This window comes from Branchiostoma belcheri, unplaced genomic scaffold (assembly GCF_001625305.1).
Source record: "Branchiostoma belcheri isolate BF01 breed outbred unplaced genomic scaffold, Haploidv18h27 scaffold46, whole genome shotgun sequence".
Taxonomy (NCBI): Eukaryota; Metazoa; Chordata; class Leptocardii; order Amphioxiformes; family Branchiostomatidae; genus Branchiostoma; species Branchiostoma belcheri.
This window is the reverse complement of record NW_017804087.1, coordinates 1,797,855-1,823,736: the sequence shown is the minus strand read 5'-3', so window position 1 is coordinate 1,823,736 and position 25,882 is coordinate 1,797,855. Positions and strand designations below refer to the sequence as shown.

Below are 25,882 nucleotides of genomic sequence, written 5' to 3'. Positions count from 1 at the left end.
AAACCCATCTCAAATTATATTTTCAACATCACAAAGAAACGAGAAGAAGCCGAACCCCTGTATTAGATAGATTAGTAATTTTAGATCTGTTTGTACTACAAACATGTATATTACCAATTTCATCTGTTGACCTGTACTTAGCCCGATAGGGCATGAATGTACAATAAAGGTTATTATTGTTAAATATTGCAGTCTGCTTGGAGATTCAACACACTGTGCATCATTGCTACTCTCCAAGCAGAGGTTTAGATTTTGGGTTATTTTTGTCGTGTTTTTATCACAATAACTATTTCAGCCATACACATGGCGTGACTTTCAGCTGTTTAGAATATTTCAAATTTCTGGCAATCCGTCCATGGATTTCGGAGTTACCGTGCTAAATCACACACAAACATACAGACACTACCAAAACCATAACGTCCCAGCTAGGTAAAAGTATCATTGAAATTTGTCAAAATTTGTCAACATTGATCGATGCATATTAGTATTTACCTAACTTTATGGATACTGTTTGGGCGGGAAAACATTGAATATTTATTAGTTAGAGAAACATGAAGTCTAAAAACAACTGACAGACCAGAAGGTCTACAGGCGTCCGGGTGAGGTGGGTGAGATCTAAAAACATTCCCATCCCACATCTGCTTGAAGATAAATCTTCCGAGCATATAATCGCCATTCATTCTCGGTACTAGTCGGTAGTATTCGGACGATCCCCGACATGTGCCGATAACTACCGAACATGACGTCAGAGTCTTAGGGTCAGGGGTGAACCGAAATAATGTTGCTAAGGTTGGCTGGTTCTCGCCTTCGTGTGGAATTTCCACCATTTTAAGGTAAATTCTTGAATATTTTCTATAATTTCGGATTTCTACTTTGCCATGAGTCACTAGCAGATAGAAACAACACCAAATTGCTGGTGTTCTCATCTTTAATTTCATTTAATGTTTGATTTTACCGATCGCCACCGGTTTGCTATGAAAAAGCCTTCTGACCCTCTATAACCCTCTTCTAGCCTTCTATATATCAAATATAACGGTTCCAGTTAATATCTCTTATGGAAATATGATGTTTTAAGACATTTTCTTTTTTAGAATTTGAACAAGAAGTCGTTTTAGGTTTGGTTTCAGCTATAATTTCCGCTGTTGGAGTCTAATTTCCGCAATTTGTTGCTTTGCTTCCTTATAGTTATAACGTTACCATAATGTAAAAACATAGGCCCCAGGGTTCGGTAAAGCACTGAAGTTAAATGGTTATTAAACGCCTATAGATACATTTTCTTGACGTATCAAAATTATGACTTCTATGTTGTTTTACTATGCAGAATTTTTAACAAGGAAGCAAATCTATTCAAAATTGTACACATATCAAGAAGGAACTCAACAAATTATGTGAAAATGTCGGTTGAGTTATTATATTTTGAGTCGTGAAGCACTGAACAGTTTTAGTATTGTCCGTCATCCCAAGGACATTATGCACAGATACTCTGATACTCTGTGTATAATGTCCTTGGTCATCCATACTTCCTAAATTCTGAATGATGTAGGTAAAATTTGTCTGGTGCAGGTACTGTAATACATGTTCACGGTATCAAAAATTTGATAAAGAAAGAAAAATGGAGGTGTTCACAGAAATATATGTTTACGGTGGCAGCAGGTGCAGTTCTAAAAAAGAAAGCAAATTATTTGTTCACGGTTATGATAAGTTTGTGGTACATAAGTGACTGGAAAAACCGTGAACATAAAATTACCTCGAAAAAATAGGAATTAGGTAATTTTCAACTAATATTTCACACTGTTTAATGTGTTAAACACCAGAAATACATGTATTTAGGACTATACAAATGTATATCATAAAGCTGTTAACAGCTAATAACTTATTCTTGGGCTTGAGCCAGTTTTGCAATACATTTGCCATACTACCAGATGTGGTATTTTCCAGGGCGTGCCATTTGTGTTATGATATTAATATGACTGATGATGTGTGCGTCAATAGCAGGCATTGTGGCTTAGTGCTCCTGTATTTATTTTCTATAAAGCCACACCAATATAATCATTTGGTTCTTGTATTCGCTCGCTTCATTTCTTTCTGATTTGCACCAAAAAAAAAAAAGGATTTTGCTTCTGAATCAAGTCCTAAATGTCCATATTTTCGTCCTTGTCTTCCTTTCTTTATTACAGTTTTTCCATCTATCAATGCGTTTCTTTAATCAAAAGTTCAAAATTCATTGTTTGAATTATGAATCAGCCTGGTTTTTACATTATCATAGCATTTGCAGCTATATATATCAAGATGCCAAACAATGTTTCTTTCCCTGTTGCTTCAAATTTTTCTGAAAAAATCTGAGAACCAAGAAATAAAATTGGTATGGCCTAAGCTATATAAAGCCTGGGCAGACTTTTAATGTTATATGGCTCAATTGAAGTGGACCGTCCATCAGACATATTAATTCATTTTATAGTCCACAATTGTTTTTTTTAACCTGTCTGCGTACCTTATGATGTAAACATGAGGTAGTGTTTTTGTTTGTGTAACCTTTGTTGCTAGGCAGAGACCGACAAATTTAAGTGTCAGTAATGCATTTAGTCATGTAGATTTGATACAGTTTTTATATAACCATGGACACAAAGTGGCCTTGATTTTAGGGTTATGATTTGTGACTTTATGCTATAAATCTAAATGATTTTTTCGTGGTTACATGTATTTTCACAGTATTACTTCTGTACAGCGAATTTTATCATTACCCCAAACAAATCATTCGCCGACTTTCTTTCTTCTGCACCTGCTACCACTGCGAACATATAGTTCTGCAAACATGTCCATTTTTCTCAGACTGCAAAATTTTGCTACCACGAATATAAAGTGATTTACAGTAAGTTAAATAATGTACTATGTGTTCTTTGAAAGTTTGATATCCTCTCAACAATTTGTGACCTAGAAGTGCTTATTATCTACCAGCATTTTTATGTAGAAAAAGTCGTCCTGAAATTAGGTAAAATATGTAGTAAAACTAGTACTGTTAGTACTACATATGGTTCAAGGCAATGGTATGTATATTCTGCATGGGTACTAGTAGTAGTAGACACTGACACTAATATCACAAAACACACACGCACGTGGAATTCTTCCATAAGTCTGCTGAGTATGCATAATTCATTGATACTCAACTTTAGTGCTCCAATAACATATGTTCAAAAACAAGTTTTATTTGTCAATAGAAATGCTACTTTGCTAGAGATCTTGATGCTGGTAGCCTCAATTCATGACCAGTCACCTGTAGCAAGGTTCAACACACACTTGACTTGTTTGTAGGCATGTCTTCTGTTCCTTTCACATACACTGTATCTCAAGTAATAGTAAGCCTTAGGTGTTACGTACCAGTTGTGAAGAGTGAGTAGAACTACTAGAAGCTGTATGTGTAAGACTGTGAAGATTTGATCCACTGACACAGGGAAGGACCCCTACTCCTTTTGATATGTGCCGTGGGATCTTTTACATGCTTAATACTTACTGTTTATTTTCAGAAATGTTGCCAAGATACCCCCATGCAGACCCTTATACTTGCACAGTGAGATCACTACCTGAAACATGTATAAAAGAATCAAAATGTCTCAACCTTAAATTAGCTTAAGGTGTTGTTAGACGTTCATAAACATTAGAACGGATGTAAACATGGCACGACAGTGACCACACCCTCTTTTGTGTTTTTGTCATCCTTAAATTGTCAGACTCAAACAAGTTGACGTAAGGCTACACAGACCTAATTAAAATGGATGACATCCGTGTGCACATCAATTTTTAAAAAATATTCCAAGAAACCTAAATCCATTATATTGTCACAAGTAAGTCGGAGAAAAATGTACGTGTTCACAGAACAATATGTTTGAGGTGCTCAACACAAAGTCACCTGTTCCGTACATGTGCAGTTTACTCAACAAATTGACAAGACAACACATCAGATGTAAATACTTAGTTTTTCATTCAATCAGCTGAATATTTACTACAATGTATGTCCCTTAGATGTGCTGCACCAGTTTTCACCATTGCAAGTTATATGTTGTAGATTGCAATATTTGTAATTTGCCAATGCATTTTATTAATGTAAAATACTGTTTGTTTGTAGTGAACGGTTTTTAAACTTTGGAATTTGGACGTAATTCAGTGGTCCCATTGCAATGTTCAATAAATTGATCTTGAATCAGGTGGCAGGAGGCTAGAAAAAAGAAAGTCATCAAATTGTGATAATTGTTCACAGTAAGTATAATTCGCGGTACAAAAATGACCGCAAAAACTGTGAACATAAAAGTACCGCAAAAAATGTGAATTCAATTATATTACAGTATATTCAGCACCCCCTCTGTCTACTGAGTAACTGTTTATCCATTATCAGTGATGGATCTTTGTGTAATGACTCCCTGAAGCTATTGACACCACTATCACTGTACAGTAAATAATTTATTACTTTTGTGTCTTCACCTGCATATTTTGTCAAAGCCAAATAATCTACCTTTACAGGGTGCGAAAATATTTTTAAAGCCATGTTGTACAATGGGCAAGCTGTATGCCAAAAGCTGAGGATGCCAGTAGACAGTGGCATTTATGTAGGTTGCCTGTACACGTGTATAGGCCCTGGAAACAGTCTGGCAGTGGTACCCAGGCTAATTTTTTAGGCATCTGGAGGCCCCTTCTTGTTGTTCACACTTATAGCTATATGTCTGAAAGTTTGTTGTTGGTCAATGTTAGATAATATATTATGTAGGTCAACATTGCCACACAACTTCTCAGAAAGGTGGCCATGTTTTACACCAATATCATTATAATTTCTATAATTTGATATCAGATTATTCTAAATTAATAAGGGTCAGGAGCTGGCAATTTCAGTCAGAGATCTAGAGGAGACTGAGAAAGAACTGTTACACAGAAAATTCTGGCTTTACATGTCACATCCATAAAGACATCCCTTACTGAAGCTATATGTAGGTACTAATTAATTTTCACTAAGAGTTGAGTGATGAAATAGGTATACTGACGTGTAAAATGTAGATTTGGAGTCTACAGAGGATGTCAACCTTTTATTTACGTGCTGTACATGTGGACTTATTAGGCCAAGGGAAAAATTGTTGTGTTTCCAGTTGACCCGAAAGGAGGCTTAAATCAACAGGTTTTTGCTAGGTTCAGTGGGGAAACTGGAAACACAACATTTTTTTCATAGGCCTTAAACTGATACAAAATGATAATAGACAGGATGTACCGAATTCTTTCTTTTGTGGTTTCAGATCCGCCGCAGTCTACACATGACGACCATGGAAGGAACTTGACTTGCCAGGGGGGAGGGGCGCACATAGCTTGTAACAGCTGCTTGATTTAAATATTCCGACACTTTTACATGTTGCGGCAGACAAAATTCAAACGGAGCCCCAGCTACGCTACGCCAACACCCTTCACAATGCAACGGCCATGGCTGAAACTGACGTCGCGACGAATCGGCATGCTCCTAGTTCTGCTGGGGTTTGCGTGGGGGTGCACCCTGATACATTTCACCCTCACAAGGTCGGAGAGGTCAAACGAAAGCGAAGCTCTGAGGAAAAAGATCCTCACCATGAGCAGAGAGTACGTCAAGGAGGTGGCCAAGAAAGCGGAAAGTTCGCCGGACGGACTTTTGGAAGAGCCAGAAGAAGCTGCAGCAGGATATGGGTTCGGTGAGTAACTTTTCAGTTTTTATGTTCACCTTCGCAGAAGGAAAACATACAATTGTTTTTGCTCAGTTTCTACGTCTTCTTCTTCCGTTCCAAACAATTAAAGTCAATGACCTGGACCAGATGTCTGTCACCATGGTAACTGGTGCTGTAGCAGACACTCTGTGGTGTTGGGTTACATTATGTAGCAGAACAGATCTAGAGTTGGAGAACCTCATCGCACCATACATTTTGACTTAAGCTACATGTATCTAAGTCTATTTAGCAAATTCATTTGGCCTTCTAGATGTACATGTAGCATAAATAGTAAAATGGATATTTTGTGTCCTCTCTGATCAACTTATTTATAGTGTCCATATCAAAGATCAAACAGACAATACAGGATATGATGATTATGGAGATACAGGATGTATTAATGGTTTATCGATTTTTGTTACCTTTCAGGGGGTTATATTTTTGGTAGCATTTGTATACATGTATATGCAGTGTTAGAAATACCCATCTGCAGTCTGCATTTTGCAGAGACATTTTCAATATTGGAGAAGAAAAATTAAGCAACCTGCAATGAATCGATACTTCATTAAACAGCATACCAGGTATCAATATACATAACAATGCATGTGAAATGTATTGCATGCGTAGACCCTGTACCAAGACATTGCCTTTGTCTCCCCATGTAATGCATGTGTGGAGATCAATACCAAAGCTGTTGCAAAGGTCACAGACATGACACAATGTTGTGTGAAGGCTGGAGGGATTTATTGATTCTTTAAAGGACTAGTCTGTACAGTAGTTTTAGCAAGTAGGCCTGATTCTAATGGTGCAGTATGCAATTTCATCTTTAAAAGAATCGATTCTTACACAAGATGTAGTTATGTTTACCTTCGCAGAAGGAAAACATATTGTTTTTGCTCTGTTTCCTCTTCCTCTTCTTCTTCTCTAAGCAAATAAGGTCAATGACCTGAACCAGACGTCTGTCACCATGGTAACTACATGTTGGGTTATGTCATATTGCAATTTTATAGCAGGAGGGTTTTAGATTCCTGTGTCAACATATATGAATGTGTTTGACTAAGAATTAACAGAGCAGACCATATGTGAAGGTAAACATTATATGCATTTGCCTTGCAAATGTTTGGATTTTCAAGCCTTCAAAAACACAATTTCTCACATGTACACATGTACTTTGTATATAGAATTTCCTTTTCAGGTATGAAGAAGGGCTTAACCAAACATTCAAAACTTCCACATTTTCTCCTTTACAGATATGAAGAAGGGCTTTGCTGTTTTGCTAAACGACATGCTGAAACGCCTGGACAAACTAGAAGAGCGCTTCAACAAGCTGGACCCTCACAACAAGGAAAACGGAAGCAAAGACACCCCACCCTTACAGATCAAGAGTAACCTGGAAGGAGTGAACCACCCCGAGACCTGTGAGGTGCCGACTGCGCCGGAGTATCCGCACTGTGGGGGGAAGGTGGAGTGGATGAAGGGGTTCTGGACCACAGATCCGTGTTATGCTGACTATGGCGTAGACGGGACTGTCTGTTCCTACCTCGTCTACTTAAGTGAGGTGAGTTGTACTGGACCACCAGTCTGTTCTGAAAGTAAAATTTTTCTATGTGATATATTGGGACTGGTCTCTGTCTGTCTAAATCACTTTCAGTTTGATGGTGGGTGGGAGATGATTTTGACAGTTGATTGATGGGGAGCATGTACTGTATGGGGGTATTTTATTGTACTTAAATTATTTAGAAAAAATGTTTTTTAATTTTATCATATTTTCATACTTTTTATTCAACGTGTAGGTTGAACACTGGTGCCCTCCTCTGCCATGGCGCAAGAATTTCACATCAACTGCATCAGTCGAGCCTGGTGAAATGGTGAGAAAAATGCTTAATGTACTGATGACAAGTTGTTGTGGTTAACATGTTTGGGTGAATGTCTTCCTTTATTCCTCATAGGGAATTCCTCCTATTTTCCCACTGGCTCCCATAAGGCAGGAGACATGTGCATGTGTGCCACAGGAAATTGAAGACAGGATATGAGATAACCTTTTCTGGGGCCTTTCTGGAACCTTTGACCTAACTTTCAACTGCACAGACATGTGCACTGCAATGTATTGCAGTACTGCAAAAAGTGATTTACAGTTGTGTAGTAGAATAGCCTGGGTGCCATCCTCTGTAGTTTCCGCCCGCTCCCTAATGTCGCTGGGTCCAAACTATGGAGGATGGCACCCAGGCTAGTATTAAAAGGCAAGCGATGACAAAAATGTCTGATTTCTTGTTGCGATGTTGACAGGCCAGTCTACAGGAGGATCCTGAACCCCTGCTGAGGCTGCTGAGTTCAGACAAGAGTCTTCTGTGGATTAAGATGCGTGTGGAGAGGATGTGGCCTCAGTGGGTGGAGGCAGCCAACAGCCTAGCACACAGTCTGGCAAACAGGAGCAAGAAAAGGGTAAGAACTGTTAGACTCAATATTAGCACACAGGCAAAAATCTGACCTACAAAAACTGCATACACGTACACTCAGGCAAGTGTACAAAAACTGCACACGCCAAATTTTTCCTGTGTAAATTGGTCTGCTTTGACATATTTTTTAAAATTTACCTTCAGATCCTACTATACATGTACTTTAAGTGCCTCGAGTATGATCCAAGCATGTTCTTGACGTTCATTATGGCCATTTTATATGCACATGCAGGAAAAATTTAACGTACACAGTTTTTGTACACTAGGATGTGTACCCAATTTTTGTACTGCCATATATACATAAAGATATATGCATTGTGTACATGTATACATACAGACATACACACATGCATACATAATATATATAGATTGATATACACCAGGTAGCATGTAGGGTTGCCACAAAGTCAACATATATGTGTACATGTATTAGGCTGGTTTGTAGTTCTAACAATGGATTAATAACTTTTAACAGAATGACTGCATTTTGATACATGGAAAATAGTATTAAATAAAAACAGTAGAAAGTACAATTATGTACATGTACAGGTAGTGAACACACCTACAGTAGTAAGCGTACAATCTTGCATGTATACAAGGGTGCCTTCCCGTAAACTAATCTCTTTTTTCTAGATTCTGATTCATCTAGGACTTCTGTCCAAAGAAGCGGAGTGGCATTTTGGAGAGAAGGCGTTTGACGGAGGTCCTCTCGGAGAGCTGGTCCAGTGGAGTGACATCATCGCAAGTGTCTACATCCTCGGGCACGACCTTGAACTGTCCTTCACTAAAGAAAATCTCAAGAGGTAAGACGATGTGTACGAAATCTTAGTTTACTGGGAAATTATGGGATAGAAATAAACTGTTCTCCAATCCACACTCAGATATTGACTCAGCAGAATTTTCAACCAAATTCCTAGATCTTCAACAACTACTGTAAACCAATAAATGTCTTTTACTGATTTCACGGTAGCAAAAAAAAAAACATGCATGTGAGTGAGTGTATCTATGCGGTATGATAAATGATAAATGATTTGGTTTTGTATAAATTATAAATGATTCCGATTTTATACTAAATATTGAAATGAATGGAGGAGAAGGCTCTATGGAGGAATAAGTTGTTGCCATTAGATTTTATTGCACATTTGTTTCAGTAGTAATTTAATAGGTAAAAAGGAGTTTTTTCAGAGTAAAAAACATGAAAATTAAGAGACTAAAAAGTAATATCATTATTGTAACTTTCATACTACATGTACATGTATATATATAATTAATAATATATAGTTCATACTGGCTTAGTCCAATTCAATTTTATTCAAATATATCCTTATATATTTTCAAACTACACATACACATGAGAGTAATTACTTAGAAAGTCTGCCAGCTTACTCCGCGATATGTTGTATCCACAGATGGTTAAACCCACGTGGGTCACGAACCCACGCTCGAGAATTACACCACAGGCCCGGGTAAGGCATCCGGTTACGTGTGGTGTCGTTTCGTTGTCACTCACAGAAAACCCACCTCGGTTCTGACTTGGTTCAAACCAGTTTTGCTTTAATTTTTGCATGGTTCTTATGTCTTGAATCCTGGCATTAGAGCTTCTTTGGTGTTGGCATGGGAATCGTTGATAGAGTTTAGTGGTGTTACTGTACGTTGATTGACATGCATGCATGGTTGGTCATGCTCTGTTCTGTTCTTTGCACCAAGGGTAAGACCCTCTAGGTTTGCCCCCCTCCCCTTTTTCTTGTATACGTTTGTGCCTAGGAATGTACATGTAATGCCTACATGTACTGCTCTCTTCAGCACTTCAAAATTGTCTCTCTTCTCCAAAACTCTGTGTCAAGTACTGAAGTCAAGAAGAGGCATGCTCCCCTGTGAATTTCTACCCCCCTAACACGATTTTTACTTATTTGGTGGATTTCACATTCAAGTTTTGTGGCACTGTTTAGGGCCTCATCAAAATGTTGGTTTGGTGTTTTCATGCCTGTTAGAAACTTTGTTTTATAATTATACAAAGTACGTATAATTGTACATACATTTTGTATTATTGTACATGTATGCCTGTACAATGTTATGTACTGATATGGGCATAGTTTACTAGTAGGCTATCTTTTTTTAGACACATTAGTTTATTACTGCCGTAACATTATATCATCAACAAACTTTTTTCATAATGTGTCAACTAAGTGATAAATATGATAGGAAGTGTAGTTATTTATAATGTCATTCAAGCTCAGAGATCAGATTTAAAAAGGATAGCTTTTTATTATTATTTCAAGACATTTCTAACAAAAAACTACATTATAATTCATGGTCTTAGACTGTGATCTTTGCTGTCTTTTGCTGACTGTTTCATTTTCAGGATAGCCTTATTGTATGCCTATACATACAAATACAAAATACAAAAGTTGTAGTACCCTACATACATTGACAGGACTTCTAATACTAAGTGTAAAGCATTCATTTAAAAGTACTCCAGGATCTGTAAAGTACATAGGTCTGGCTTCTTCTCATCTCTCGGTGATGTTAAGTAGATGAGACTAGAATAGACGCATTTAAAGAGATGTGGTCAAAACACATTTAAAGAAATGTGAATTTTTCATGCAGTACTAGTCATAAATTTAAATTAAAACTTTCCTGTCATCATATTTTTTATAAAATTGTATGTGCTAGCAGCCATCTACAATCGAGCAACTTAACTGTCTATATAATATTATAAAGACTTAGTTATTCAAGTTGCAAAATGCAGTTCTGTTGTGCCTTCCTATCAAATGCATTTTTGTATTCAATTTGGTACTACAATGTATACAGTATATATCTACAAAATTTTGCTGACATGTGCTTTTCCCTCAGAACTGTTACGTGTGTAATGATTGGTGGGATTTTGATTCTTGCCTTTCTCAGTAAGCTGGAGTTTGATTCGCAGAGGAACAAGGGAGGCTGTCCAATCAAAGGCAAGCCCCCTGCTGACATCATCTACATTGATATCCTGGGACTGGCACAGATAAAGAAGACTCTAGGAATGGCAGGGATCCAACACTACGCGTATGTGTATAAATTAATATGTATTATCATGGTTAGTGTATTTCGTATTACCCAAGGTACCAGCCTGAATGCAATCCAAACTGCAGAAGGGCTGAGCCTGAGGGTGGTACAGAAAACACCATGTTATATTCTGTTTAATATACATGTACATGTGTGTGTCATAATAATTTAAGGAAACATACATTATTTTCAATGCCAAATGTGTCAAAAATTGAGACAATTTCGTGTTCCTAAAGAAATATTTTAACATCAAGACTTTAGTCCGATTCCAGTATTTGAATTTTTGAAAGCAGCTCGTGTTCAAATTATTCCACATGTACATGACATTGTATGTATGGAACTTTCAGAAGCCCATGTGCCCCAGCCAGCATGTGAGTGCTACCTTTAGAGAAGGTCTGACTTATAGCTTACCTTTCAAACTAAACAGCCAGTGTTGATGGCAACTTCAAACAGGATAACAAGTTAGCTTTTGGCTTAGATTGCCCAGTGATAACCTAAGAAAAAATTGTATTTTGATCCCTGTGTATACAATCAAAAAAAGGGTAAAAATTACTTAGTATATACATCGTACAACAAGTGATAGAATGAATCAATATTGACACTAAAATCAGCAAAATTGTATCTAAAAAATCGATTCCTTGCTATCATTCTTACAGGTGCTATTTCCGTGTGGTGGATAGTTTCGGCACCGAGCCAGAATTCAACTTCCAGCCGTACGCCAAGCAGCGTAGCCGCAAGTCCCCGTGGGGAGGCTGGAACTTCAACCCTCGTCAGTTCTTCACCATGTTCCCCCACTCACCTGACAACTCCTTCATGGGCTTCGTGGTCGAACAACATCTCAACAAGTCGGAGATTCAGGATATCCAGAAAATCAAGAAACAGAACCAGGCACTGGTGTACGGGAAAAATGACTACATGTGGGCCGGTTCGGAAAAACTCATGAACGAGCTCGCGCAGCATTTCCAAATCCACGCCACCGTCGCGAAGAATAACGACGAACAGCAGCAGTTGGAGAACGTGCCAAGTTTCGTGAACAATCACGGAGTGTTGCCCAGCGAGCAGCTATACGATCTTCTGAAAAGGACCAAACTTTTTGTCGGGCTGGGGTTTCCGTACGAAGGCCCGGCACCGCTTGAGGCGATAGCGAGCGGTTGCGTGTTTCTCAATCCTAAGTTTACGCCGCCAAAGAGCAGGCAGAACACAAAGTTTTTTGAGGGGAAGCCGACATTTCGAGAACTGACGTCGCAGCATCCTTATGTAGAGGTTTTTGTAGGGAAGCCCCATGTTTACACTGTGGACATTGATGATAGGGAGAGTGTGGAAGCTGCATTAACTGAGATTAAAAATTTAGAGGTAAGACATTTGACCTTTTTTCATTTTCTTTCTTTCTTTTTTCATTGAAAGGGGCATTAGTGGTATGTAACATTTTTGCACCAAAAATTGAAATTTTGTAGTTAATCTTATCCTCTTTCCACAGGTTGATCCATACCTGCCTTATGAGTTTACAGCTGAAGGCATGTTGCAGAGAGTTAGCACATACATACAGAAACATGTGAGTATACTGTGCAACAGAGACACCTTTTGGTTTGGCTTAGTTTAGCACTGCACCTTCAACATTCTACTACATGTACTTCAATGTAAAATTGCACCTCTAACACTTACATGTATCACAGCATCCAAATATAAAGTCTCAACCTAAAAGATCAATAAACTGAAAAAAAAATCACTTTTGATGTAAACGTATGAAAATATGTTGTCTACTTTTAGATGATGAAAGATTTACATATGTTTTATGTATAGTTTGAAACTTTGAATGATATTTTTTGGCAACACCGCAGGGGCAGAGCCCTTTATTGTGACTATTGTGGTTTTTAAGCCCTAGAAAATTAGAGTCAAAAGGGGCAAATAGGTATCTCAATATGCTAAACCAAACTGAACATGTATCTTGTTTCTACCCTTCAGGACTTCTGTAAAAAACCCCATGCGTGGCCTCCGGAGAGTGCCTTGCAGGTCAGGTTGTCAGGCAAAGGACAGTCGTGTAAACAAGCCTGTCAGGACCAGGGTCTCCTGTGTGAACCCAACTACTTTCCTCTTCTCAACAACAAGGACGTCATGGAAAAGTAAGTCTCAGATAATTATACAATAAGCTGTTTTACGGTTTGAAGTGCGCAGGTGCAAGAAGCTCATGATCTTGATAAAACCTCATTTGCATCTTTGAAAGTAATAATTTTTTAATTTCCTTATTAGTTATGGAAATTATCCCATAATTTGCATAATAACCATCCAGACATTATGTCAATAATTTGTTATTATATATAAGATATCTAAATTATTTAATTAAATGTAGAAAAAAAACATGATTTGTCAGTCCCTTCTTGAGTTCTATACTCTGTCAAAGTCTAAAACAAAATTGACCCCTGCAGTTCTAACAAGGCTGCTAGGGGGCCCGTCCCTGTACCACCAAGTCACATGCCAAATTTGATTCCTGTTTCAGATTAAAGAATGATTAACACTCAATGATCTGTTTCTCTTCTGTTAAGACAGTTTGGGGTAAGTCCTAATTCATTCCAGTGTTGGAAGGAAAGTTAAGTGTTTACTTCACAATGACTTGTACCAACACAGATGAACTTTCATGCTATACTTCTCTTCTGTTGCTATAGAAATGGGCTGAAGTGTGACTCCATGGATGACATGATGGAGGTGTACGCTCCCAGTAAGAACGAGGGGACCAGCACCTGCTCGGTACAGACGGAACAGCTGCTGTTCAGCTGCGTGGGGCAGGACCCCGACTACCGACGCATCTGTCCCTGTAGAGATTTCATCCATGGCCAGGTGGCGCTGTGCCACGACTGTCTATGACAGCTGTCCCTGCAGGTGGCACTGTGCCACGACTGCCTATGACAGCTGTCCCTGCAGGTGGCACTGTGCCACGACTGTCTATGACAGCTGTCCTACAGGTGGCGCTGTGCCACGACTGTCTATGACATCTGTCCTACAGGTGGCGCTGTGCCACGACTGTCTATGACAGCTGTCCGACAGGTTGCGCTGTGCCACGACTGTCTATGACAGCTGTCCTACAGGTGGCACTGTGCCACGACTGTCTATGACAGCTGTCCTACAGGTGGCACCGTGCCATGACTGTCTATGACACCTGTCCTACAGGTGGCGCTGTGCCACGACTGTCTATGACAGCTGTCCTACAGGTGGCGCTGTACCATGGCTGTCTATTACAGCTGTCCTACAAGTGGCACTGTGCCACGACTGTCTTTGACAGCTGTCCCTGCAGGTGGTGCTATGCCATGACTATCTATGACAGCTGTCCTACAGGTGGTGCTGTGCCACGACTGTCTATGAGAGTATCACTGTTAAAAGTGACGAGTTAAGGTGAGATTTTTATGTATAATGCGGCACCTTATAAATTTCACTGTCATACATTCTATTTGTTAAGCAGGGAAGGACAAGAACTGAGATTTGTTTGATGTCTGTTCCTTGTGTTTGACCAGATTTTCACACAGGCAAAAAATCTGACTGTCCAAAAACTGTGTATGCACACGAGCATACAAAAACTGTTCACCTCAAATGTAAATTGGCCTGGCGTGTGCATTAACGTACGTAAAGAACATACGTTTAGATTGTATGCTTTGATAGACATGAAAACAGACCGATTTATACACAGGAAAATTTGCCGTACACTGTTTTCATACACAGTTTTTCATACGCCAGCAGAAAAGAAACAACTGTTTTCCCCATTGCCTTGAATGCTGCCAAACTCTGCAAGGGAGATTTTCTTTCCCCACCAGACGTTATAAACAGCCACATGTTAATACTCAGAGGATATTTATTTGTATTGTAGCAGTGCTGTTCCTAAGGTTTTTGGAGCAAATCTGTTCTTGAAAGGAGTTACATTGCAAATTGAGAATTTTTTTTTGTTTTGTTTTAGAAAATTTTTAACCAGAAAAAACACAGACAAAGATACAGAAAACTAGTTATGTCTTAGGAAAAAAAAAGTAGTTGAAATGCTTTTCAGGATAATGCTGCAGAAAGTTTCAAATAGTACGAAAACATCTTTTTTGGTATAAACAAAATTTTCCATAAACATTCGATTGATTAATTAGTAAGAAATAAAGTTGCAAATTCCTGGTTGGCATAGTCAGGGAGGTTTGAATACTTTTAATTATTTAATCTCCTTGGTGTATCCAAAAAGTTTGTATCTCAGACTACCCCCCTGGTGATGATTTTGGAACAGTCCATGATGACTGATGACTTTATGTTTGTTTCTAGGAGCACGTCGGCAGAATGTACTGCGCCTGCGCAGAACCCCGTATTTTCGCGTTTTTCGTTGGGTTTTTGGTCAACGTTGCATCAGAATTTTTCCTGATGCAGAGGATATTCTTTCCGACACAACATTTGGAAACTACTGTCGAAATGCTAACCTTATATGAGCAAATACAACCTGTTCTGCCGAAGCGCTATGTACAATACATTACGGGTTTCGCGCAGGTGCAGTACGTTCTGCCGACGTACTGTTTCTAAGAATTTTTATAACAGCATTTGTTGTCACATTTTGTGTCAGTGTCATGGAGCAAATACCTCAAGTTGCTTCTCTTTAGCAAATAACATTGAACTAGAAACATTCCCCATACATGGACTCACTGTATTGTTGGTGAATAAGCTCATTCACAGGGAGTAAGCCAATTCACCCACAATGCATCACAGTGTGATGCATTGTGGGTAATATGTCAAAGATGAAGCACCCTGAGACACAAACATACATTATTATGTAACATATTGCATTTAACCTTTACACACTATTCAACCTTTAGACTGCTAAGGGTGCCCCTTGGAACCAAGTTTGTATTGGTTATGGGGTTAGGTAGCAAGGAGAAGGTTAATTATTAAAGAACCCACCTCACTTTTCTAAAAGAAAAGGACTATCATTATGGTGCATTGTCTAAGAACAATAAACAGTTATAACTTTTGAGACATGTGGCACTCGCACAGCCATATGTATGTGAATTGTAAGTAGCAGTTTATAATGTTATATTGTTTAAAGTTAAAACTTATGTTTCAACATGAGATTGTTCTCACCTAGAGCTTTTGACCAGTTACTGTGGTCTATTAGTGTTTGATGAATTTACAAACTGTGGTCAGTTATACAAATATGGTTCAGAAGTTTGTGTCCAAAAAGGATTAGAATGTACAGTGCAATAAGAAAGAAGTTTGGGTCTATGATCTAAGCCATAAATGTACGTTCAGTAATGCAGTTCACAAAGCTCTGTTATGTCAACCATTATAGTTGTGCCAGGTATCCTACTGTATTTCAGACCTGCAAGTGTTTTGGGATTTTTATAGATGTGTTTGAATTGTGGAGAGGATTACATGATGTGATTTCATTGGATATTACACCACTGAATTCTAGCAATGTCTGGAACACACACATACAAACCCATTATAGAATATAGAGCCACCCAAAACAATATTTCTGTCCCAAAAGAAAATCATCACTGTAAAGAGATGTACTAAATGCAGCATAGGAGAAGGCTTTGAAACACAGTTCTTGAAACTACTGGTCTTACATATAGGATATCTGGTGCAATTACATGTATTAGAGTTGATATGAGCTTTGTAAGGTTGTATTTGGTAAGATGTGCTCAAGAGCATTTTATGATGTAATGATATACATTTTGTATCATGTGTGTTACAAGTTTGTTGTACACGGTAGTGTTAGTGGAAAATGTGTTATTAAAGATTTCTGCACTTAAGTTAGTATCCTAATTTTTGGCAACTCCTTAGGAGTGGTTCCAGTAGTACATGTAACTTACTGTAGTTGTTTTTACCAGTGATGTAACGTTAGTGACTGTTTTGAAATTAACACGTAAAGGTATGATATTACACTGGCTGTGTTGCAGTTGGTGCTAAAAAGCAATTCATAGCAAAGATTTGATACATGCAGGATTCGAAATATGCCGTGCAAGTCTTGTTCTCTGTGAGACGTATTGAAGATGCCAGGTTGCTTGGTAAACAAGTCATCTTTTGTTTCTTTCATACAAAGTGACCTTTTTTAAAAGTTTGCAGCGGCCGAAATAACATGTGATAGTCAATCTAGCTCTTGGCACAGGTTGCCCAATGTGTAACCTTAGAAAAAATGTATTTCGAAACCTGTCATGTATCCTGGAGTCATTGGCGTTTGGAAAATGTGTTATTTGTAACAAAGAAGAGGTTGTAAAGAGTGATTTTACCTAAAATTGTATATCTTGCTACAATGGTAATAGAGGTAGCTGAAACCTGTGACTGTGAATGGTATTGTTGTAATGTTATCTTTCAATATATTTATTACAAGTATATGCTAATGTTTCAGTGCTTCACTTGTTGGATACTGTATACTATTTATTTTACAATTTATCAACTGAATATGTATAGCCAGGGCTGCCCAATTAATTACATGTGGCCAGTGCAAGAATTCTTTAGGGGCCCGACATATTGTCGTACAACGATCGTGATACAATCGCAAACTGAATCCATTCTTGTGATAGTTGTGCATGGGTCGTACAATCCCATATTCTTAGTAAGAAGACAACACTAAAATCGTAACACGCCCTACAGCGAATTCGACAGTGCCGCAAGATATGATGTACTAACGCTTCACTGATTATGACAATTTGATATGGCAACTTATGAGTAACATACAACATGTTTTTAGCGTTGCTTTGAAGATAATGCAGTTCATAATGCAGTTTCTCTCACTACGCCATAATCATGCTCGCGTAAGTTTCTAGCCATTCGATCATTCTAAATCTGTGGAACTACCATTGTTCACCAGTTCTTTTTCCAGTTATTCCGGTAGAGGTCGCTGGGAAGCCGTCATCAGAATGGCAGTTCCTCTCTCCACGCCGTGATTATGTTCGCGTAAGTCTCTGTCCACTGTACTCTCCAAGCAGAGGTTTGGGTTTTAGGGGGGTTTTTTTGGCGCGTTTTTAGGCTTTTTTTATCTTTTTTTTTCACTTCATTTTTTTCACTTCCCAACGCCCTCCGTCATCAGACCGCAGTTTCTCTCTCCATGCCGTGATTATGTTCGGGAAAAAATCTTTCATGATGATCATTCTCATCCTGTGGGACAAACGTTGTTAGTTCAATTTCCAATTCTTCCGCTAGGGGTCGCTGGGAAGCCGCTGCATCCCAACATCTCTCCATCAAACGGTACAGCCTGGCGGGGCAGTTCTCCGGTCTCTCCAGGCGCGCGCCGAGCTTGAGCAGGTTGAGCAGCCGGCGGCAGTCCGGCCGCAGCAGGCCCGGGTAGTGAGGCTCCTCCCCGAAGGTAACTATCTCCCAGAGCAGCACGCCGAAGGACCAGACGTCGCTTGAACTTGTGTAGACGCCGTCTCTTATGGACTCTATAGACATCCACTTCAGTGGAAGGAGATCCGCTACCCCGCCCGCCTGTTTCACGTGTACGTACTCAGTGTTAGTGTACACATCGCGAGCCAGCCCGAAGTCTGCGATCTTAGCTACGTTCTGCTCGGTGACTAAGACATTTCGTGCCGCCAGGTCGCGATGGACGATTTTTAACCGCTCCAGCTCCTGTAACCCTCGGGCCACGTGGACTGCCAGGCCGAGGAAGTCGAGTGAAGAAGCCCCCGGGTTGGCTCGACTTCGCCGAAGGTACTGAAGAAGGTCTCCCCTTGGAGCGTACTCGAGTAGAATCCGCTTGGGGTCTGACTGTGTGATGACTCCGTATAGTCCGATAATGTTTGGGTGCATAGACTTTTTACCATCCACTCTGTGTTCGGAATGGTTAAATAGTGACGTTAAAATATCGGCTTCGCGGTAAAAGTCCTTGTGGCACATTGCGCTGTAGGAAGAGCATTGAAGAGTCTTCACAGCGACAAATATATTTTGTTTTCCTGGTCTTTTAGTTGTCCCAGTACTACGTGACCAAATGTCCCTTGTCCAATCATTTTTATCACTTCTAGCTGTTTCTCCTCTCGTTCCCAGGGTAGCAACTGCATCTGCATTTCTTCGTTCTCGTTCATATTTTCAAGTACTTCTGCATTTTTGTTGTTCTTTCTGCGGGCCTTGGGTGAGAGAGGGATTAAGCCACGGCGCAGGTAGCGAAAAATGACTACAAACGCAAGTACCAAAGCAAGAACCGGTACTGTTAACCATGCAAGACTGGGGTTGGAACGTGCGGTTTTTGCGATCTCACACTTAGAACCGTGCCAACCAACAGGACAACTGCAGGTGCCGTTGACATGGTCACATTTGGCTGCGTTCTCACAATTACACCTTGTCCTACAGTCTTGCCCAAAATAACCTTCAGGACAAGGGGATTCACAGCTGGCTCCCATCCAACCAGGAAGACATATACATCCCCTCATTCGGTCGCATCGCATGCTGTTAATGTGGTGAATACAATCGCAAGTCTTGTTGCAGAACTTTCCGTGGTAGTTAGACGCACATTTTGTTGCGTTCAGTAAAAACTCCGTCTCCAAGCTTCGCCCGTCAGTTGTGTTCACAACGCAGTAATAAAATCCGTTTTTGTCGTCATGGACGGACGGTACCACGACGGAACTTTCCGTTCTGTGTAACACTATCCGTCTTCCGCTTTCCATGCTATTTCCGGATAGCGGTTTGTATTCCCATGTTAAGGAGGTCATGTTAAGGTGAATTGTTGTACAGGACAGTTTAACGCTGTCTCCAATCTTGATATTTTCGGCCGGTATTGTGGTTGTGATTGTCATAGCTGGTACGGGTATATCACAGGCGACACCTACCCAACCTGGCTTACATAAACAGGCTCCGTTGTATCCATGGCAACTCGCGCCATTTTTACAGATACAGGTTTGGTCACACAAGGGACCGTACAGGCCTAGTCCACAACCTGAAATGGTGACAGAGAATCGAAGAGATAAACTCAATGATTTGTCACCATAACGAAGAATATCACTAACATTGCACTGGTATGTCACGGACGAAGAAACAACGTTAGTGTCGAAATAGAGGAAATGTTCCTGAGTAGTATCGTTGACCCAAGATGATTTGAGGAGGTTGTTCTGTTCAAGTTTTTGAAATGCCAGTGTTGCTTGGCCAGTCTTATCGTTTCTGCGAATGAAGTAGAATGTACCTTCGATGCCTTTGCGGTCAGAAGGGCAGCTGATGTTGCTAATCTTGCTCAAATCCAAGATTGAAAACCCGGTAGCCCATTCTAGTTTATTATAACCCGAACCCCATGTTACTTGAGCTCTGCAATTGTTGTTGGCTGTATTGACGAGGGCATACCGATAGTCACTGTTTGAAACATTGTCAGGAAGGTCCTTGTGATGATTGCCGACCCTTGTTGCACTGAGGACAGTAACGTCAAACAATTGCGTAGAACCATTCCTTACAGGTGTTTCACATGCGGAATTATACTCTGGTGGATAGTCTGGTACATCATACACGTTCACGGTCAAGTTTAACACGTACTTACTAACAGGAGGAAGTGTAGACACGTCCGTGAGTTGTATCTGTAGTTCATACCTTGAGTGAAGCGTAAATTCCAGCGGATTTTTCACTCGAAACTCGCCGTTTGAGCCCTACAATATGAAATCTGTTGAAGTCGTCTCCACTTAGCAGTTCATACACAGTGTTGTTGTTGTTTCCAGGCCAAAACAGTTTGAGGTCTGTAACAGAAGAGCCGATTGGAAGGTCTTCAGGAATGGCTACCGCTGCCGTCCGCCATAGCTTACTGGTTGGTGCGCTTTCGCCCAATTGTAGACAGCTACACATGACTAGAACGGTCAGAAATAACTGAGAAGGCAACAACATGATGTTTTGCTGCGATATATAGCTTACAATAATGTATTGCCACCACACGAATTGGAGCGGAAATAACACTGGCACAGAAGGCTTCAGACTCATCCAACTAGTCTCTGCTTAAGGATGTGATCTGACCTTTTTGAGGAAGCGAATCTAAAAGGAATTTTGAGGAATTACACATTGTTTTGAGTCACAACCGTGTGACTGTTTTTCTGATGAAACACAGCTACATTGTAAGGGGAATTAGCTATCTGATACCTGTAAGGAAGTTGCTGTGGTTAACAACAAAGTACTTCCCCTTTGACGTGCTCATCAGAAAGACAATCAAGATTCTGACTCAAAACAATGTGTAGTTCCTTAAAGTTCCTGTTTCACTTCCTCAAAGAGACAAGTCGAAAGACTTCTATACCTGTGTCCTTTAGTTGTGTGGTGTTTATATAAACTATCACGAGCACACCGGTGTTTCATCTAACTTATAATTACTTAATTGAGAAAATGAAAATTATGGTGATTCCTTATCTGGTGGTAAGATTCTGTGGTTTAGCCGCCCAACATCTCCCAACATCTGCTTGGAGATTCCCAACATCTGCTTGGAGATCTCTCAACATCTGCTTGGAGATCTCCCAACATCTGCTTAGAGATCTCCCAACATCTGCTGGGAGATCTCCCAACATCTGCTTGGAGATCTCCCAACATCTGCTTGGAGATCTCCCAACATCTGCTTGGAGATCTCCCAACATCTGCTTGGAGGTTTCCCAACATCTGCTTGGAGATCTCCCAACATCTGCTCGGAGATCTCTCAACATCTGCTTGGAGATCTCCCAACATCTGCTTGGAGATCTCCCAACATCTGCTTGGAGATCTCCCAACATCTGCTTGGAGACCTCCCAACATCTGCTTGGAGATCTCCCAACATCTGCTTGGAGATCTCCCAACATCTGCTTGGAGATCTCCCAACATCTGCTTGGAGATCTCCCAAAAGTGTGAAATCATGGGCATTATGGTTATTAGGCCGAGTCAGTATACTGTACAGTATTATCTTCAGTTGCTGTTTAGAAATAAGTACAAAACGTTCAAAAAAAGGTCGCGTTTACAAAAACACTGTTGTATAATGTGTGAAATGAGTCATTCTTTACACTTGTACATGTACTTGACAAACAGAACTGAACCTAAAAAGTAGATGAATGAAAATCAGTTCCAGGGTAGAATATTTTTCTAGCCTCAAGCTTAAGAATCCCGTAAATCGTAACGTTTTTCTATATTCCTGATTCTACCACAAACCGCCTTCCTAACTTAGTGGCAGCAGACGGTTTGTGACAGAAACGGACAGATAGGAAAACACTATGGTTAAGCCTCCCAACATCTGCTTGGAGATAAGATATAACATGGCGGGAATAGAACATAGCGCTACGGAGTTAGTCAGAAGAAGAAAGCTGTCCTTGAGCAGAGGAGCCCACTTCAAGATTATAATTCCACAAGATGGTGGTAAAGAGGAAACTTCAGACATGAATTCTGTCAATAAAAGTGTGAAATCAGGGGGACTATGGTTACTAAGCCTAGTCAGTATACTGTACAGTATTACCGTGGGGTTACAGGTTAGAAATAGGTGCAGAACATTTTAAAAAGGGTTGTGTTTACAAAAACACTCCAGTATAATGTGTAAAATGAGTCATTCTTCACATTTGTACATGCATTTGACAAACAGAAGGAAACCTAAGAAGTAGATGAATGAAAATTAGTCCCACTGTAGAATATTTTTCTAGCCTCAAGAAACGCGTTAATTTCGATATCTTGTCGCTAATTATTTCACTTATAACCTAAAGAAAAGAAAATCATTAGTTTTGGGCTTGTAAACACTTTCATAAAGTTATAATATCAAATTTTACGTAGAAACTGGAAACCCCCTTACGAGTTTCCGAGGTTTGGCCATTCCCAAATAGCCCAAATCCGCGAGTGGGCTAAATCTCGCACTTCCGGGTTTGACAGGCTGAAATTAGGGTCTCTTGGGGGTTACCAATTTTACTTGATTGAGGCACAAATGTTTATTTTTCTAGGAAATGCTTGGCAGTTTCAATAAGTTTTCAACGGTTCTGTCGTATGTTTGATATTGTCTACAAACGCCATGGAAAAGGAAAGCCGTACGTTGAAGTTTTTGTCGTATTTTTCGGTAAGTTCACGGTCTCCGAGTTTGCAGAATGCACAATTTTCTGTGAAACCGCGTGAAGCCGGCATCCTTACATATGTACAACACTTCGCACCACAAAAACGACAAACATTGAGCCGGGATAGCGTAATTTCTACAACAAATAACTTTATTTCATGACATAAACTTTCCATTCCTACATTTGAGGGGGAGGAAAAATAGCTGGGGGATAAGATGAGTGACTTCCGCGGGCGGGCACGCGCCCGGCCGCGGGCGGTTGTTGAGAAGAAGCCGGCCTGCGGTCAGGCGCCCAGGATACATTTTTCAAGCAAAATGTCCGGAGATTGTGATTTTCCTCAGCCTCAGGGCTAGAGACATTAGCCCGTGTTCAAATCCCACCACCCCACCACATCCAGACCATCGAAGGCTTCTACTGCTATCTACGGTGCTGTGAGTACGGTCCGCCCGCCCAGGAATTTAAGGACGCGGCGGGGTATTTTACGGGGTTGGTTTCAAAAGTTCGTCTCTACGTTGCGGCTATAATTAGAAAGGCCGGCTGGAAAGATTGAGCATGTCAGGATAGACCTGTGTTGTGGCTAAATGGCACCGTATTTGAGTCCAACGGGCCCACTGAAACGCACTCCCCCACAGTACTGCACGGTGTTGAGCCGGCCAGTCGAGTTCGCCTTGCCCTTGGTGCTGAGCCCTTTCCAGGGCCTACACAGGCCAGTCCCTCGGCTCCAGTGCCAACATGCTCCCAAGGAAATTATACCACAGCCTCCCTCAGGTAACGTTAGGCCCTGTCTGATTCACGGTACGGGCACGCTAGCTGTCTGACTCTGGGCCTGGCGTGTTACGAGTCTGGCATCCTGGCTTCGCCGACTAGGAACGCCGACCCGGAACCGGCCTAGCTCCGCGGCTCCGCGGCCGCGGTACTGAGTGGCTTCCCTACCGGATTCCTTTCTCTGAAGCTTACTAATGATCGTTGATTAATAAAAAAAAACAGCTGAACTCGAGCAGTTTTTTTCTCTCCTTGTCTTTAGTTTGTTGGTGACTTTTAATCGGCCCAGGCTTACGAAGTTACTAGCACGGTATCCAGGTCTACCGTGGATCGCGCGGGAACTCCTCGGGGCGGTAGAAGTTTTCCGCCGCCCGGCCTCAACCAGGCAACCGGTCGGTGTCTAGGCACTTGCTGTGTGCTTTGGGCAGTGGGAATTCTACCGTAACCGTGCAAGACTCCTACCGAGACATAGTTAAGCCAGGCAGCGGAGAGATACTAGTTTAGAGGGACCCTAGATCCAGTCTATCGTGGAGTGTGCGGGGTCTACTCGAGGCGGTAGAAGCTTTCCGCCGCCCGGTTTCAATTAAGCAAGCGGTCGGAGTTTGTGTGTTTTGCGCGGTGGAAATTCTACCGTTACCGTGCGAAACTCCTACCAAAGCATAGCTAAGCCAGGCAGCGGAGAGATACTGGTCTAAAGGGACCCTAGCGCCTCGAAGAGAGCCCGCTCTATCCACGATAGGACTCTGTTGGATACGTTGCGAACAAGTTACGAAGGTGAAGTGCAGTGCATGGATCAAAAGCGACCCCTAGCAGTTCGGTACAGGACTGCAGCAATACATTGGCTCAGTGGCTCCTATTACTGCAGTGATGTTTTATCGCCGTTATGGGGCGCTTTTGATCCATGGCGCTTTGAATCCTTAACGTGTCAGAACTGTAGAAGCAGGGTTTCTTTCTGAACAGAAAGGTAAGTGATAAGATATTCTTTAAGCCTTATTGCTCCTATTACTGCAGTGATGTTTTATTGCCGTGGTGGGGCGCTTTTGATCCATGGCGCTTTGAATCCATTTAACGTGTCAGAACTGTATACATGTAGAAGCAGGGTTTCTTTCTGAACAGAAAGGTAAGTGATAAGACAGTCAATAGATTATTCTTTAAACCTCATTGCTCCTATTACTGCAGTGATATTTTGTCATCGGTGTGGGGCGCTTTTGATCCATGGCGATTTTAACGTGTCAGGAATATAGAAACTGCGTTTCTTTCTGAACAGAAAGGTAAGTGATAAGGCTGTTTGATTATTCTTCAAACCTCATGGATTTTAATAGAAATCCAATTCACTAAATTAAGGAAAATTAAAATTGTAGCTGTGTAAATTAAAGGCGTATTGTGTTAAAACCCGTCAAAACCAACTGCAATTCTGTCACCTATTGAAATAAAGTATGAAAGGAAAATTTTTAAGGCTGAATGTTATATTTGTAAGGCAAATACTGATAATAGTGTTGGTCTATTACGTTTTAAAGCTTAACAAAGAAATGCAAATTATGATGATTCATTAACAAATGAAGATCACATCGGTGTCTAATTTGATTACTTAATTGAGAATATGGAAATTATCGTGATCTCTTGTCAGGTGGTAAGGCCACGCTTCAGGGAGACGGGCCAGACAGTGTGCATGGAAGGAGAAGAGCTCCGGTAAAATTCGTCTTGGAAGACGCGTTACGTCCGTTTTAGGTGGTGAGTCGCACTTAACGTTACCTTTATATAGTCTTTATACTATTTGGACTGAACTTATTGTAATGAAGTGAAGCTAAAACACAGAATGGCGTGAATTATTTGTGGCGACCGGGTTTCCTGGGTTTAAACTAATCTCCAAGCAGAAGTTTGGGTTTTGGGGGTATTTTTGGCGTGTTTTTTGGCTTTTTTATCGGGGTTTCTCTTTTGCACTGGAATTTTTTTT

At 40.5% G+C, this 25,882-nt stretch overlaps 1 protein-coding gene and 1 pseudogene across 2 annotated transcripts; one reads left to right on the top strand and one right to left on the bottom strand.

The window, feature by feature from the left end:
* Positions 1-732: 732 nt before the first annotated feature.
* On the top strand, positions 733-15,557 carry LOC109478949 (alpha-1,6-mannosylglycoprotein 6-beta-N-acetylglucosaminyltransferase A-like). 2 transcript variants are annotated; one of them, XM_019780765.1, is made up of 12 exons: positions 733-833; positions 5,274-5,696; positions 6,959-7,266; positions 7,502-7,576; positions 7,995-8,150; positions 8,798-8,967; positions 9,574-9,630; positions 11,069-11,209; positions 11,866-12,562; positions 12,687-12,761; positions 13,172-13,329; positions 13,870-15,557. In XM_019780765.1, exons 2-12 carry the CDS (start codon positions 5,384-5,386, stop codon positions 14,066-14,068), a joined length of 2,349 nt encoding a protein of 782 aa, XP_019636324.1. In that variant the 5' UTR covers positions 733-833; positions 5,274-5,383; the 3' UTR covers positions 14,069-15,557. The 2 variants fall into 2 exon arrangements, with proteins under 2 accessions (XP_019636324.1, XP_019636325.1); XM_019780766.1 differs by lacking the exon at positions 9,574-9,630.
* Positions 15,558-18,244: 2,687 nt separating this feature from the next.
* On the bottom strand, positions 18,245-21,013 carry LOC109478913 (annotated as a pseudogene).
* Positions 21,014-25,882: the final 4,869 nt, after the last annotated feature.

Coding starts and splice junctions, on each gene's coding strand:
- LOC109478949 (XM_019780765.1), top strand. CDS start 5,384: ATGTTGCGGCAGACAAAATTCAAACGGAGCCCCAGCTACGCTACGCCA. Junction 9,631..11,068: donor GAATTACACCACAGGCCCGG/GTAAGGCATCCG, acceptor TGCCTTTCTCAG/TAAGCTGGAGTTTGATTCGC. Junction 12,762..13,171: donor GCACATACATACAGAAACAT/GTGAGTATACTG, acceptor TCTACCCTTCAG/GACTTCTGTAAAAAACCCCA.